Genomic DNA, 12,671 nt, shown 5'->3' with positions numbered 1-12,671 from the left:
AAACTGAGCTCTGCAGGTTTCCTTCCTGCTGTGTAATAAGCTGAAAATTGGCTACAAACTTTTGATCCTGTTGAAAAAGTTGTCCCCAGAAGGCCGGCTAGTATTACACTCTCTCCGCAGGTCTTTGACCTTGCAAACGTCCCCCCCTGCAGTTAAGTGAAGCAGAAGCAGAGCTGCAGATGTCCCGTGGATGTTGATGATGTAGATAATGTTATTAATAGGAGCTGACAGCTGTGACGGGCTGGATTAATGTATTTACAGGATAGCTTCAGTGCCGACACTAACTCATCCGACCGACTCAACACATTTACATTCTCTTGCAGCTGATTTACAGTTTCTGAGCTTCGTAACGTGTCATTCCCTTTCAGTAAAAACCTCTCAGCCTCGGTGGAGTTTAAAGTTTGGGGATTAGAGGTTCTCGTCTTCAAAACAGGATGTAAAAGTATGCCTTCTTGCATTTTTATAGCAGAAAACTGATCCTGGCGAGTGGAAACTGAAGCTGTTGGTGCTCTTAAACCAAATGATGGTGTGTGACCCAAAATAAAACCACATCTTATGCAAGTAGATGCTCTTTGTGACAGTTTAAGCAGATTAAAGGGATCATTTAAGGAAGCTCGATTCAAAAATCTGAATTTAAAAACTGCAGCAGCGTGAGGGTGAAAGCTGCTGTCATCCGTCCTCACCTGCATCGTATAAATTTTCTGTGTTTATCACAGAAACGGATTCACAGCCGAGCTTTAGTTTTCTGCAGGATGCCAACATAAATGTTGCTTATTATCTCTAATTTCTTATAATAATTACATTTTAATTTATGCATCACTCTTTTCACTGTCTGTTTCATCTTGCAGCCCAACGACACAGATGTAAGTAAACATTAATTATATTAATTATGTTGTTTTTACTGGTTTATTACTTTCCATAAAAAGAAGCATTCAGACTAAATTCTCTAAAATCTCCACACTTTCCTTTTCCTTCCCTTCCTCCAGTGTTCAGACATTGAAGGTGTGTGTCCTCTCAGCTGTGACAGTGATGTAAGTGCACAGCAGTTGTTTCTTGTTTGTTGCTCATCACTAAAAATCATCCTCTGTGTTAGAAGATCCTAAAGAGACCCGTTTCTTTCTGCTTCTTCCTGTTCAGGATCTGAGCTGTTACCTGGTCGACAACAACGGCTTTGTCGTGCTGTCCAAAGAGAGGAGAGAGGTAAGATCCACCACTCTTTACCACTATGCTTGTGGGGCAGTTCGTTTTAAAGGGACACTTCACCTCTGAATCAAATCTCTGTATTCTTCCTCTGGCCCTTTGGACTATTTATCCATCTGGATCATTTTGTTCAGGAGCCATCAGTCTGCTTTGTGATGCTCAAAGTCCACCAAAGAAATACACAGACTAAAACGTCAGCAGCAGAAACTATGATCCAAATAAAATAAACCTTCTTGTGAGGAATTTCATGGCGCGAACTTTTCTCTGATTGCTCTGTCAACCAAACTTTACGTCCTTTCACAAAGTCACATCCACACTTCAGTTTACTTCAGCAGAAAAAGATGGAAAATATCAAATGACCGCATCAGTTCCCTGTTTTCGAAATGACTGTTACACATTGTTTGGATATATAAAAATTGTTGGTGGGTATTTTGAAGTCAGAATTTTGTGTGCTTAAAATTTAAATATACCCAGCAACTGTATCTGTGCCCTTGCCTACAGTTTTAGATCTGCACTGCAGAGTCATTTTGGCCTGCGATGATTTCGAGCAGTGACTTTATAATAGCAGGGATGCGTTGACAAACATCTGAGGATGCACTGTCACTCTCTCCTATAGACTGTGTGCTTTCACAATGACGTTTGGAGCACGAGTACTCTCTCTCTCAGTAATAGTGCCTACCTGCTTCTCAACACGTAGCATTAGACAAATCATCCGGGTTAACAGACAGTTAAAGGGAGGGTGAAAGACAGGACGCTGGGGGCAGCTAAATGCTGCATTGCCCGAGAAGCTTGAGTTGTGTACGATATTCAGTATAGTATAGTGTTGGTTTGTTTGTTTTTTAACCTCCTAAGACCCAAGCTCTCTCATGGCATGCATTTTTAATTTTTCTTTGCTATTTGGGCTGATTGGGACCTAAAAAATGTAAAAACAAAGAATTACAAGATTTGTTTTTTGTCTTTGAGAAAAATGTGATGTCCACATATGTGGACACAAGGTCCTAGGAGGTAAAATACCACCAAATCACAACATTTGCTCCAAGGCACTTTATACTTTTAGGTAAAGACCCTACAGTAATACAGAGAAAACCCCAATAATGCCCCCCCCTGTGAGCAAGTGCTTGGCAACAGTGGGAAGGAAAAACTCCTTTTTAACAGGAAGGAAACTCCAGCAGACAGCTTGGAGGTTTGGGGAGGAAGATGAGTATGTGAAAAAAGTCAAAAAGTATCTTTACACCGAATTTATAGAGGCTGTAAATATGTAGTGTGTTTGGTATAAGAGTATTTGAAATAATCCCCAAGGACATTTTTTGAAACAGATTTTTGTTTGTTTGTTTGTTTGTTTGTTTGTTCTAAACATTGTTTCCTATCTTGTTTTTCTAATGTTGACTTTAAATCCTGATGTTGTGTATGAAGGGAAAATGTGAAAAAAAAACAAGGCTCTGGCTCTTCAAGGGGTTTCTTGCTGTTAAATGGGAGTTTTTCCTTCCCACTGTCACCAAGTGCTTGCTAATATTGAGTCGTTTGATTGTTGAAGTTTCTCTCTATTTTTGTAGTGTCTTTATTTTACATTACAAAGCACCTTGAGGTGACCATTATTATAGATTTGGAGTTATATAAATAAAATTGAATTGAACTGACCAAGAAAAACTGGGTTTTGAATCCTCTGTTTAACCTGCTTGGAGTCAAGAAGTTGTGTTTATTTTTGATTTTTAAATTTTTAAAATGCGATCATTGTCGTGGATGTGTTGTCCGTCTGTCAGACCTGCAGTCAGAGTCAGGAGGTGATTTCTCAGCCTGACGCAGCTCTCTGGACCATTTAATGTGCTCATAATCAACATCTGGATGCCTCACAGGATTTGAGGATAGTTTGGGTCTTAATCTGTGTGCGTGTGTGATGCATTAACAGTAAACATCACAGCTGCTGCGCCTGCCTCCTTCGTCTGACCTGTGAAGCAGGATAGATCTGACTTCGCCAGGCTGAGATCACACTTGTGTTTACGTGTGGGTTTAAGTCCATCTCATCTCTTCTCAGAGAAAAGCCCTGCAAGTAGAATTTTCTTGCAAACAAGGAAAACTTACTTACTTCCCTGAAGCATGCTCACTGTGTTTTCTGTCCTACGTCATTAAAACTCAAACCTCCACTTCCATCAAGGCCAGTGTTAAAGTAAGTGGGAAAAACTCTTGGATCAGCCCTTTATGGTTGCACCATGAGTGCGCACTTGCATCATCACAAACTTTCAGAAGAGGAACAGTAAGACAATCACACATATTTACAGTACTGATGAAAAACATCAGAGGAAAAGGGAGGGTTGGAAATTGTACTTCATGTTTCTCAAATGAGAATGACTGCAATCTTTGCCTTGAGTGATTGTGCTGCAGATATTTCAGCTCCAGTTGTGTTTTAAGGACAACACTGTAATTAAACACAAAGGATTTATTTTTTAATGTTGACAGTTTAGTTTTAAAAGGAAGTTTTGCCACTCGACAGGCCTATGGGCAGTCATTTTAATATCTCTGTCTAAATCAGTGGGGATTCTTAACTTATGTATGGAATTGCTTTTCAAATCTGATATTTTTTAAACTGCATCAAGACTTCTGAGTTAGTCCTAAAATACGTTTTAAAAGTTGTTTGTTGTTTTTCCACAAGCCACACGACTTGGCGGCATCATGGCGTCATTAATGGTACAACCCAGAGTGCTAATGCAATCAGCATCTCTACTAATCCCACAAGAAAACATAACAGTCGCTCTGCTAATTCACACAAAGAATGCAGCAAATTAAGAAATGCAAAAAGAGTAGATTAGTCTGCAACCACACAGCTGAAAGTCTCATGAACCTCTGCAGTGTTACTGCATCAGCACAGCTGCCTTTTTTAGCTTTTTCAAAATTACTCCACAGATTGATGGCAGAGCCAGACAGCAGACATTTATTATATTTTTTATATAGTTTTTTGTTATGTTTCAGTTTTAAAATCTGTAGCAGTATTTTTTCCATTAATATTTATTTATATAACAGAACCAAAACATTAGAACTGTTACATAATGATGTGATGTGGTAATTTGCAGACCTCATGTTGGTGCAACTTCATTACAGCTTGGAAGATCAGGTGGTTGCTCGTTGATTGCAATGAATTTTTGTTGATGTTATAAACTGATTGCAAGTAGTTGCAATGCCCAGAAGTTGAATGTGCAGCAGCCTCAACCTCTGGGTGATCACTTTTAATCAATCAGCAATTTCACAGGTTGAGGGCAATAACCTTTGTTCAGACAATCACAGTCCAGCTCGAACTGACTGCAATCAGTCTCAGATAGATTGGCAACAAATAATTGCTGTCTTAATTATAAATGCAATCATATTGACATGACTTGTTTGTGTTGTGTCTCTTTGCAACTGGGGATTTCACTCTGGTTGTATTTTGGTTATACAGTATTGTGTGAAACATACTGTATGTCTGCGAAGGTTCTCAGTCATCCAGGTCATCGTAGTCTAAGGAGCTTGGAAAGAAAAGCGTCTGGACTCTTTTAATTTTCTTGAAGACGTTTCATCCGAGAAGCTTCAGGTCTAAGAGTAAATGGTGGCAAGTCTCAGATTTTAAGCCCCATAGGATTGTCCTCCAAGGGGGTCATGTACCCCCTATTGATCCTCTACCTAATCACACGAGCCAAGGTGTGAAAACGGGTGTGGGTCACAATCAGCCAAGGTTTCAGGTGAGCCCACTGGGCCATTTCCTGAGGTCAAATGACCCAAGATGTGAGTGGGCGTTACTGTTAAGCCACTCCTCATTTCTTTATATTTTGCTGGGAAAATGGGAACTAGGAATTAGGTTTATTGCTCCCTGAAATGGTGACCAGTTTGGGCAGCATGGTTGGTAGCCCTGTTACCTCACAGAAGGTCCTGGGTGCAAATCCATCACCTGGCTGAAGCCTTTCTGTTTGGAGTTTGCATGTTCTCCACATGTCTGTGTTGGTTCTCTCTAGGTACTCCTGCTTCCTCCTCGCAGAATTATTGCTTAAGACCATTTCAAAAATGTACCAAGAAGTCTGGCTCCTTGGAAGCAAAATATAAAGAAATGAGGGGCAAGACTTTTGCACAGTACTTTATTGCTATGTGAAAGTGAAGTTTTAAAACTTGTTTAGAAAGAACAAGGAGCTGAGCCTCACTCCTGAAAAACAACCCCACATCATAATCTCCTCTCCATGAAAATGTACACTTGGCACAGTGCAGTCAGATGAGTTTCGTTCTCCTAGCAACCACCAAACCCAGACTAGTCCATCGGATTGCCAAATGGAGAAGCATGACTCTTCACTCCAGAGAACACTGTTTTACATCACTGCATCCAACACTTTGCATTGCACTTGGTGATGATTGGCTTGGATGCAGCTGCTCAGCCATGGAAAGGTATTCCATAAAGCTCTATTCTTAAACTAATCTCATGAAGTTTGGAGGGTTGTAGTGACTGGCTCTGCAGAAAGTTGGCAACCGCTGAGCACTATACACTTCAGCACCACTTTGTTATAATACCACTAGAAGTTGACTGTGAAATATTTAGCATCAAGGAAATTTCCCAGCTGAACTCCATCTTATCACGGTACCACCCTGGAATTCAATGACAGCAACCAGTTCTTTCATGAATGTTTGTAAAAGAAGTCTGCCTAGGTACTTGATTTTAAAAACCTGTGGCCATGGAAGATATTGGAACACCTGAATTTAATTATTTGGAGTGAGTCAATACTTTTGGCAATATAGTGCGTGTTACCATAAGGTGATGTCATCCAGTAAAGAAATGTGAGGACTGCGAGTTTGCTGTCCATCTGACAGCTGCTCGTTAACTCTGGATTAACCCAGCCTGTTAAGAGACACATTACTGAGGATTAATCCTGAACCTACCAAACTTCCATACATGCACAAACAGAGCGGCCATGTTCCAATCCCACATCTGCTGCTTCGCTTAAAGTATTTCAGCTTTTTAACTTGCCTCCAGTACAGCTGTACATGGGCACGCCTGATGTTTGTGTTACACGACAGTCTTAGTGATCTTAAGGCCAGATGATCCGTACTTAATGTATGCTGACCTTCTGGCTGCCAGAAGCACTTTGAGTTTGAGGTTACAGGGAACAAAATTTTCTATGTGTGCTGCAATAAGAGAAATAATTTAAGGTTACCTTTAGCGCCTTGACTTAAATGAGATCAGTCAGCTTGCAGTGTCTTTGGATCACTTCAGTAACTTAGTCAGCAGTCCAACTGATGTTAAAAGGATTTCATAACCTATGTTTATTTAGTCTCTACTCCAAACAAGCTTCACCCTAGCTCCCTCTTTAGAAACACCAGTTCTCAGATCAGTCTTATTAAGTTTAAGAAATTTAAACTCATTTTCATAAATTCAAATCATAAAATTGATTTTTATTATTTTTTTCATTAAATATTTCTATTTTAAAAATTACATTAATCAATGTATAAACTGAAAGGTGACACTTTAAGTAATCACCAGACCCTGTGAGTCCCTGCTGCAAGACATTCCTTACTGATACATTCAAACGAACCATATTTCAATAATAAAAACCCAATCCAGCCTTCAGCTTTTCCCCTAATTTCTCAATATTCACTCAAAATACCCAAATATTTGTAAGATTATACTCTTGAACATAACATCTATTTAAAGGGTATGAAAACCTGAGATCTAAGATCTGGGAGTGATTTGTGGAAAACAACATAAATTTGGTTTAGTCAGCATTGCGTAGATATGTCTGTGTAGGTCAGGGGTGGGCAACTCCAGGCCTCGAGGGCCGGTGTCCTGCAGGTTTTAGATGTGTCCTTGAGCCAACACAGCTGATTTAAATGGCTAAATTACCTCCTCAACATGTCTTGAAGTTCTCCAGAGGCCTGGTAATGAACCAATCATTTCATTCAGGTGTGTTGACCCAGGGTGAGATCTAAAACCTGCAGGACACCGGCCCTCGAGGCCTGGACTTCGACACCCCTGGAAAGGCTTGAAAAAAGAAGGCGACTGGATGTCTTTAGGTTTGGAAAGATGTTACATTTCTCATTTAAAAGGCTTCAGAAGTCCAGACACCTACTTTTTTCAAGCTCTTAAGATTACCATTAAGAACCCATTTTAAATTTCAAAATAATACCCTCAGCTGCTGAAAGGCAACTTGTAGCTCCTCAGCATTTCATTCAGAGAAGAGCCAACTAAGCAGCGTATGGTGTCATCAGCATAAAGGTGCTCTTTTTATCTGTAGGCATATTATTTCCTATTTCCTATTTTATTAATGAAAAAAATTTAAATGGGGCCTAAAATTAAGCCTTGGGTCACTCTATTTAAAATCTTCAGGAAACTTGATTTAAACACATCTGTACAAAAGCCAAAGTGAGTTACTTTATCTTAAATTATCAAAATTAATTTCTTCAAACTGGCCATGAACAATCTGTAGGCAAGGGATGAGAGTTTTAGGGCTGCTTTTAATGTTTCATGTTTCAGCAGTCTGTAGTTGTGTAGCAGTTGCATTGCATTTCTATTCACCATGTATGAACACATATCTGATTTCATAAATGGTGTCCGGGGGACAGGAAATGGGAAGTCTTGACCCAGATACCTGTGACTGACGTAGCCACCGTGAGATCACGATTGGTCAGTGAAGTCTCTTAATGAAGCAAGATGTCTACAAATAGAGCCTGTAATCTCACAGACGTAAGTCTTCTTGCAGCCAGAGTAGTCGGCCACTGCTGGTCATTAGAAAGAATGCAGATTTAATGCCTTTTCCACCTTGGCTGCACTTTTCAGACCTGAAAGGTGTGTCACTCCCTTATAATGTCTTTATAAAGCCTGTACAAAGAATAAAGGTGGTATCTCGGTCATGCTGCAGGAGATCTTTGAAAGCAAAATGGAGATGCAGAGCGAGTGTGAGGGTGGAAGCATGTGCCTTGTTGTTTAATTCTAAACCTCTAAAAATGGTTATATCACACAGCCTGTGATGTTTGGATTCAGATAGGACAGTGATGGAGAAATTGTCTTGTTATGTTTATTAAAGTGTGCTGTTAGGCTAATTATTACATCATTCTATTTGTGTTTAATGCCCTCTGTATATGTATATGTGTGTATTTGTATTATACTGTTCTACATTCCTGTCCAGGAAGTGCAGATGGAAGCTGACTACAAGCTAAACATGAGGTTAATGTTTTTGTGGATTGTCCCTCACAAAAAGAACGGAACTAAAACACATAGTGAACAAGTGCCCATGGAGGTGAGAAGCTTTTAGGTTGAGCTGTTGCAAATGCAATGCCACTGGATGTTTTTGTTCAACTGGTGCAATATCTGATGAGTAGCAGTGAGATATTTGCTGTTAAATGAAAACTAGACGTTCTAGTAGAGCTGTGTTCAAGTATGATTAAAAGGAGAAACATCAGCTACATGCAGCAGCAAAATATTCTGTAACCCTAAAGCCAGAATCAGCTCATTCTTCATTATTTGCATGCCTCCTGCATTCCCAGTGGTCTTACTAAGCAGATATTATGATGAAGCACTTCCTCAATGTTTTGCTGAGCTCTGGGATTTGCAGGAAGTTTGCGGAAACGCCCCGAATCCACCCCGATGCCGAAGCCGCTGTGCAGGGCATGGTAAATATTTAATCAGCAGAGAAATTAAGTCAGTGCTGACTATAAGAAATGGGCCAGCAAGAGAAGGTGTAGTGAGCAGGGTGACAAAGCAAAACAGAAGGCTTGTTTTGGGTGGTGCTGGCCATGTGTGGAGGAAACGTCCGAGTGATGATCAATGATCCTGTCTGAGAACCTGCTGTGAGAGTACAGTGTTCAACCTCAGGGCTGAAAGCAGGTTAGACTGAAAAGTACAACTATAAGGTGTGATAATGTGATGAAATGAACACGTCTTGGAGTCTGTAGCCTGCTAGCGACCCTGTAAGGGGAAACATAATTACTGGAAACTACTTACAACTAAAAAAGTAGAAACTGACTGAATGAAACTGTTGGACTGTACATACTTTGGACATTTTAGAACAATAGTCTCTCAGAATTAAACTTTATGACACCAAAACAGCCCAAATACCTCAGAAGACCTCAAAGGTCCTGGGATATTAGTCACGCACGATCTGATATCCTCGTGTCGGTGTTGTACCCACATCATCATAATAAATGTTCCAGGTTCAACATTGCAAGTGACCAATCACATTGTTGTGATGTCATACTTTTGCGACCGGAAAAAAACGCCTTAAAAAATCTACATAAATTGCGAGAAACCGCCTCTGTCCACCGATCCAGCAATTTGAATTCTTTGCATTTCAGGATACTGTTCTTTAATAAACGTTAAGCATTATACATATTGTCCTTACAACATTGGAATTTCATAAATGAATGAATCGCTTGGCTTGCAAAAGTATGACGTCACAACAATGTGATTGGTCACTTGCAATGTTGAACCTGGAACAACATTTATTATGATGATGTGGGAACAACACCAACACAAGGATATCAGATCATCCTATTAGGTCACCAAGACATGACATATGAGATATTGGATACTAGGCTTGTTTTTACAGCCCATCTCAAGCTGGATTGCATTGAATAACGAATTAGGTTAAGGAATTTGGAGGCCAAGTCATACACCTGTTGTTACATTTCGGCAGGTTTCCTAACTGCTTCCTGTGTTTTCCTCTCTTGGACCATGTTTGGAAGCTTCGCATATATCCGTACATTTTCTTCCAAATATCTGAGGCTAAGCATACATTTGAGATTATACTGTGATTATACTGTAACTATGAACTAAACTGTTTTTATGTGTTGATTTTTAATGCCACAGAGTTGGACAGTCTAACATGGGAGTCTGTGGGGACTGACTCAGTTTATGTTCCAGCCTCTAGTGGACATTAGAGGAACTGCAATTTTGACACTTTTCACAGTGGGTTCATTTTTTCGTCATGTAGGTTGTTCCTTAGTTTTCACACACACACACACACACACACACACACACACACACACACACACACACACACACACACAGATATATATATATATATATATATATATTTGAAAGCATTCAGGGTTCACACTTAGGATCCAAGCATGCTGTTGTTCTTCTAATAAACCTTACACCATGCCGGCTTTTAACTTATTGTGAACGCCTTACTTGTAACTCACAGATTTGCAGGTTCTCCAGAAAAATTTTGTCTGAAAAACATTTAATTTTTCTTTAAATCAAAGTTTCTGCTTTTTTGTTTAGACAATGATTTCATGAATCCTGATCTTTACTGGTGGATATTTTCTCAGCCTGTTAAATATAATGAGCCAGTTTTGGTTGAAGCCCTTCAGAGGCAGCATGGAAACCTGAACCTGCCTGGTTGCCTTTGCTGCTGCGCGCCCGCCGAGCTCCTGGCACTCGTTGTGCTTTTGTTTAGTTCAGTGTGTTTACACTCTGCTGCAACTGCTGCTGCCAGGAAAACAGAGGGTCAACTTTGGTGTGTAAGCAGCATCCAACTGCCAACACTCAGCAACCTGTGAATCCTCCGAGGCTGCTGGGAGAATCCGTCCAGACAGAGATGAAGTGTGGGCAGAGAGCAGCTTGTAAACGTGAACAGAGCCGCTGAGACAAAATGCTCTGAATAATTCAGAGACTCTGGTCCTGCTGCTGCTGCTGAGCAGAGCCGACACACTGCAGACTCTCAGGCTGAACGCAGCAGTGACTTTAAATGTGTCTGAAACATTCCTTATCTTCATGTAAACCTGCTGACTGATCATGTTCTATTTACATGCTATCTTAGAATAGATGAGACTGCCAAGAGAGTAATGTTTTCCACAAACTCAGGAAAGTTGAGTGTAGGAAATTTAATTTGAGGCTACTTTTTAAGGATGTGCATGCACTTAGATTACCAGCTAAATGGCTACTGGTTGACATTTATGTAGAGTCATTTGGCCTGAGCACATGACCAAGAATTTCATTTTATGGCAACAGCGCCCTCTGGTGACTATAGTAATAATAACAGGAGTAACAGAGGAGGGAAGGGTGGATGGATGGGTCAGCATGATAACTTTACCGTTTAACACCCAAGTAAGTTATTGTGTAATTTTGGCTGCAAGATTACAAAATAATTCTCATTTTTAGGAACCATTTTTATTTTCTCTCCAGCCCACAGTGGTCTGGGAGTTATGGTACTATGAACTGGGCATGGCAAAATCTAAGAGGAGCTGATTTTTCTACCTGTGTTCAAACAGCAGTACCCAGTGAATGTTTTGTGCTACTGGGATACAAAAAAGATAAAAAATAAACATAACGTTTCATTTCTATTCTTACCAGAATAGTTAGAATTTTGTCTCCAGCAAAAACTGTCATGGAGTTAAAGTCATTTAAAAGGTGCTTGTCAAGAGACTGTAGTTCCCTCATTTCTTCTTTCAAACCAATGTAGCTGTTTGAGATTCACGATCACTTATTATTATGAAACAGCAGCTTGCACATAGACATGGTAGTGTTGTTTCACCAAATGAAACTAACACAAAAAATCCAAAATAAAATAATCAAAACTGAATCTCAACATTAAAACAAAGTGTGAAAGATGATTCAGTGGTCTCACGGCCTGAGGAAAGAAACTGTTCTGAAGTTTTGCGATAAAGCAGAAACTGTATTTCTTGACCAATGATGAGCAGGCTCTGGCTGCTGTGGGTTTTACCTTTTAGTGTCCTTTGGGTCCTGCAGAGATGCCTCACAGGTATCACTGGTGCTCAGCAGACGGGTGACACTTTTATTACCATCCAGTTTTAGTCCATGAACTCCCCATTCCAGTTTGCTGTTAGTTTTACAGCTCTGTAAAAGTACTCCACACTGTAAATGATCCTTAATTTTCATGTTGCTGAATTCTAATAACAAAAGCCTGCTGGCTTCATGTTGTTTTTCACAGATTGGTCGCTTCTTTGGCGAGGTAGACGGGTCCATCATGGCTTCGTTGCTCAAGATGGGAATGTTTAAAAAGTATGACTAACTCAAGACACATTTTCCACTCATGTTTCTTTTTATTGTAAAATATGTTGGTAACTATGAAGAATAGAACACGCTTTTTTCCTGTCACAATTCAAATTGAGTTTTCTTTTTTCCAGAGTGTCGTTGTTCGACTACCAGGCAATGTGCAAGACCGGCCACCATCACGCCAGCAGCGCGCGACCTCTGCTCAGCGTGAGTCTCATTACTATTTAGCTACTGATGACAACAGAGGCTTGTCTCTTATACTATTGATATTATCTGTTGTAAATTTCTTATATACCAACACATGGTTAACATCAGAAGATTAAAGAAATCTTCTGATGGTTTTTAAGATCTTATTCTACCAAAAGTTCTCATTTCTTGTTTTACCTTTTGCAGCCATTCTACGTCATCATGGCTTTGATGAGATGGTTCTTCTCCAACGCGCTGATGTAAGTGCTAAAGAGCAACATCACATTATCACAATGTCCTACGCTGACGGGATTGTGCAAGC

The 12,671-nt window shown here is 40.0% G+C and overlaps 1 protein-coding gene across 1 annotated transcript in view; it reads left to right on the top strand.

The window, feature by feature from the left end:
• LOC146706654 (voltage-dependent calcium channel subunit alpha-2/delta-4-like) overlaps positions 1-12,671 on the top strand; it is a 92,950-nt gene that overhangs the window by 75,505 nt on the left and 4,774 nt on the right. The window contains exons 29-34 of the mRNA XM_085464861.1: positions 849-863; positions 987-1,031; positions 1,138-1,200; positions 12,099-12,169; positions 12,295-12,370; positions 12,557-12,609. Coding sequence (XP_085320987.1) covers positions 849-863; positions 987-1,031; positions 1,138-1,200; positions 12,099-12,169; positions 12,295-12,370; positions 12,557-12,609 — 323 coding nt within the window. The remainder of the gene's footprint in view (positions 1-848; positions 864-986; positions 1,032-1,137; positions 1,201-12,098; positions 12,170-12,294; positions 12,371-12,556; positions 12,610-12,671) is intronic.

The sequence above is a fragment of the Copadichromis virginalis genome, linkage group LG7 (genome assembly GCF_057382275.1).
Source record: "Copadichromis virginalis isolate Kocher_CV1m ecotype Utaka linkage group LG7, C_Virginalis_male_GT1.1, whole genome shotgun sequence".
Classification (NCBI taxonomy): domain Eukaryota; kingdom Metazoa; phylum Chordata; class Actinopteri; order Cichliformes; family Cichlidae; genus Copadichromis; species Copadichromis virginalis.
The sequence above is the reverse complement of the archived record's forward strand: the minus strand, read 5'-3'. Positions and strand labels throughout refer to the sequence as shown.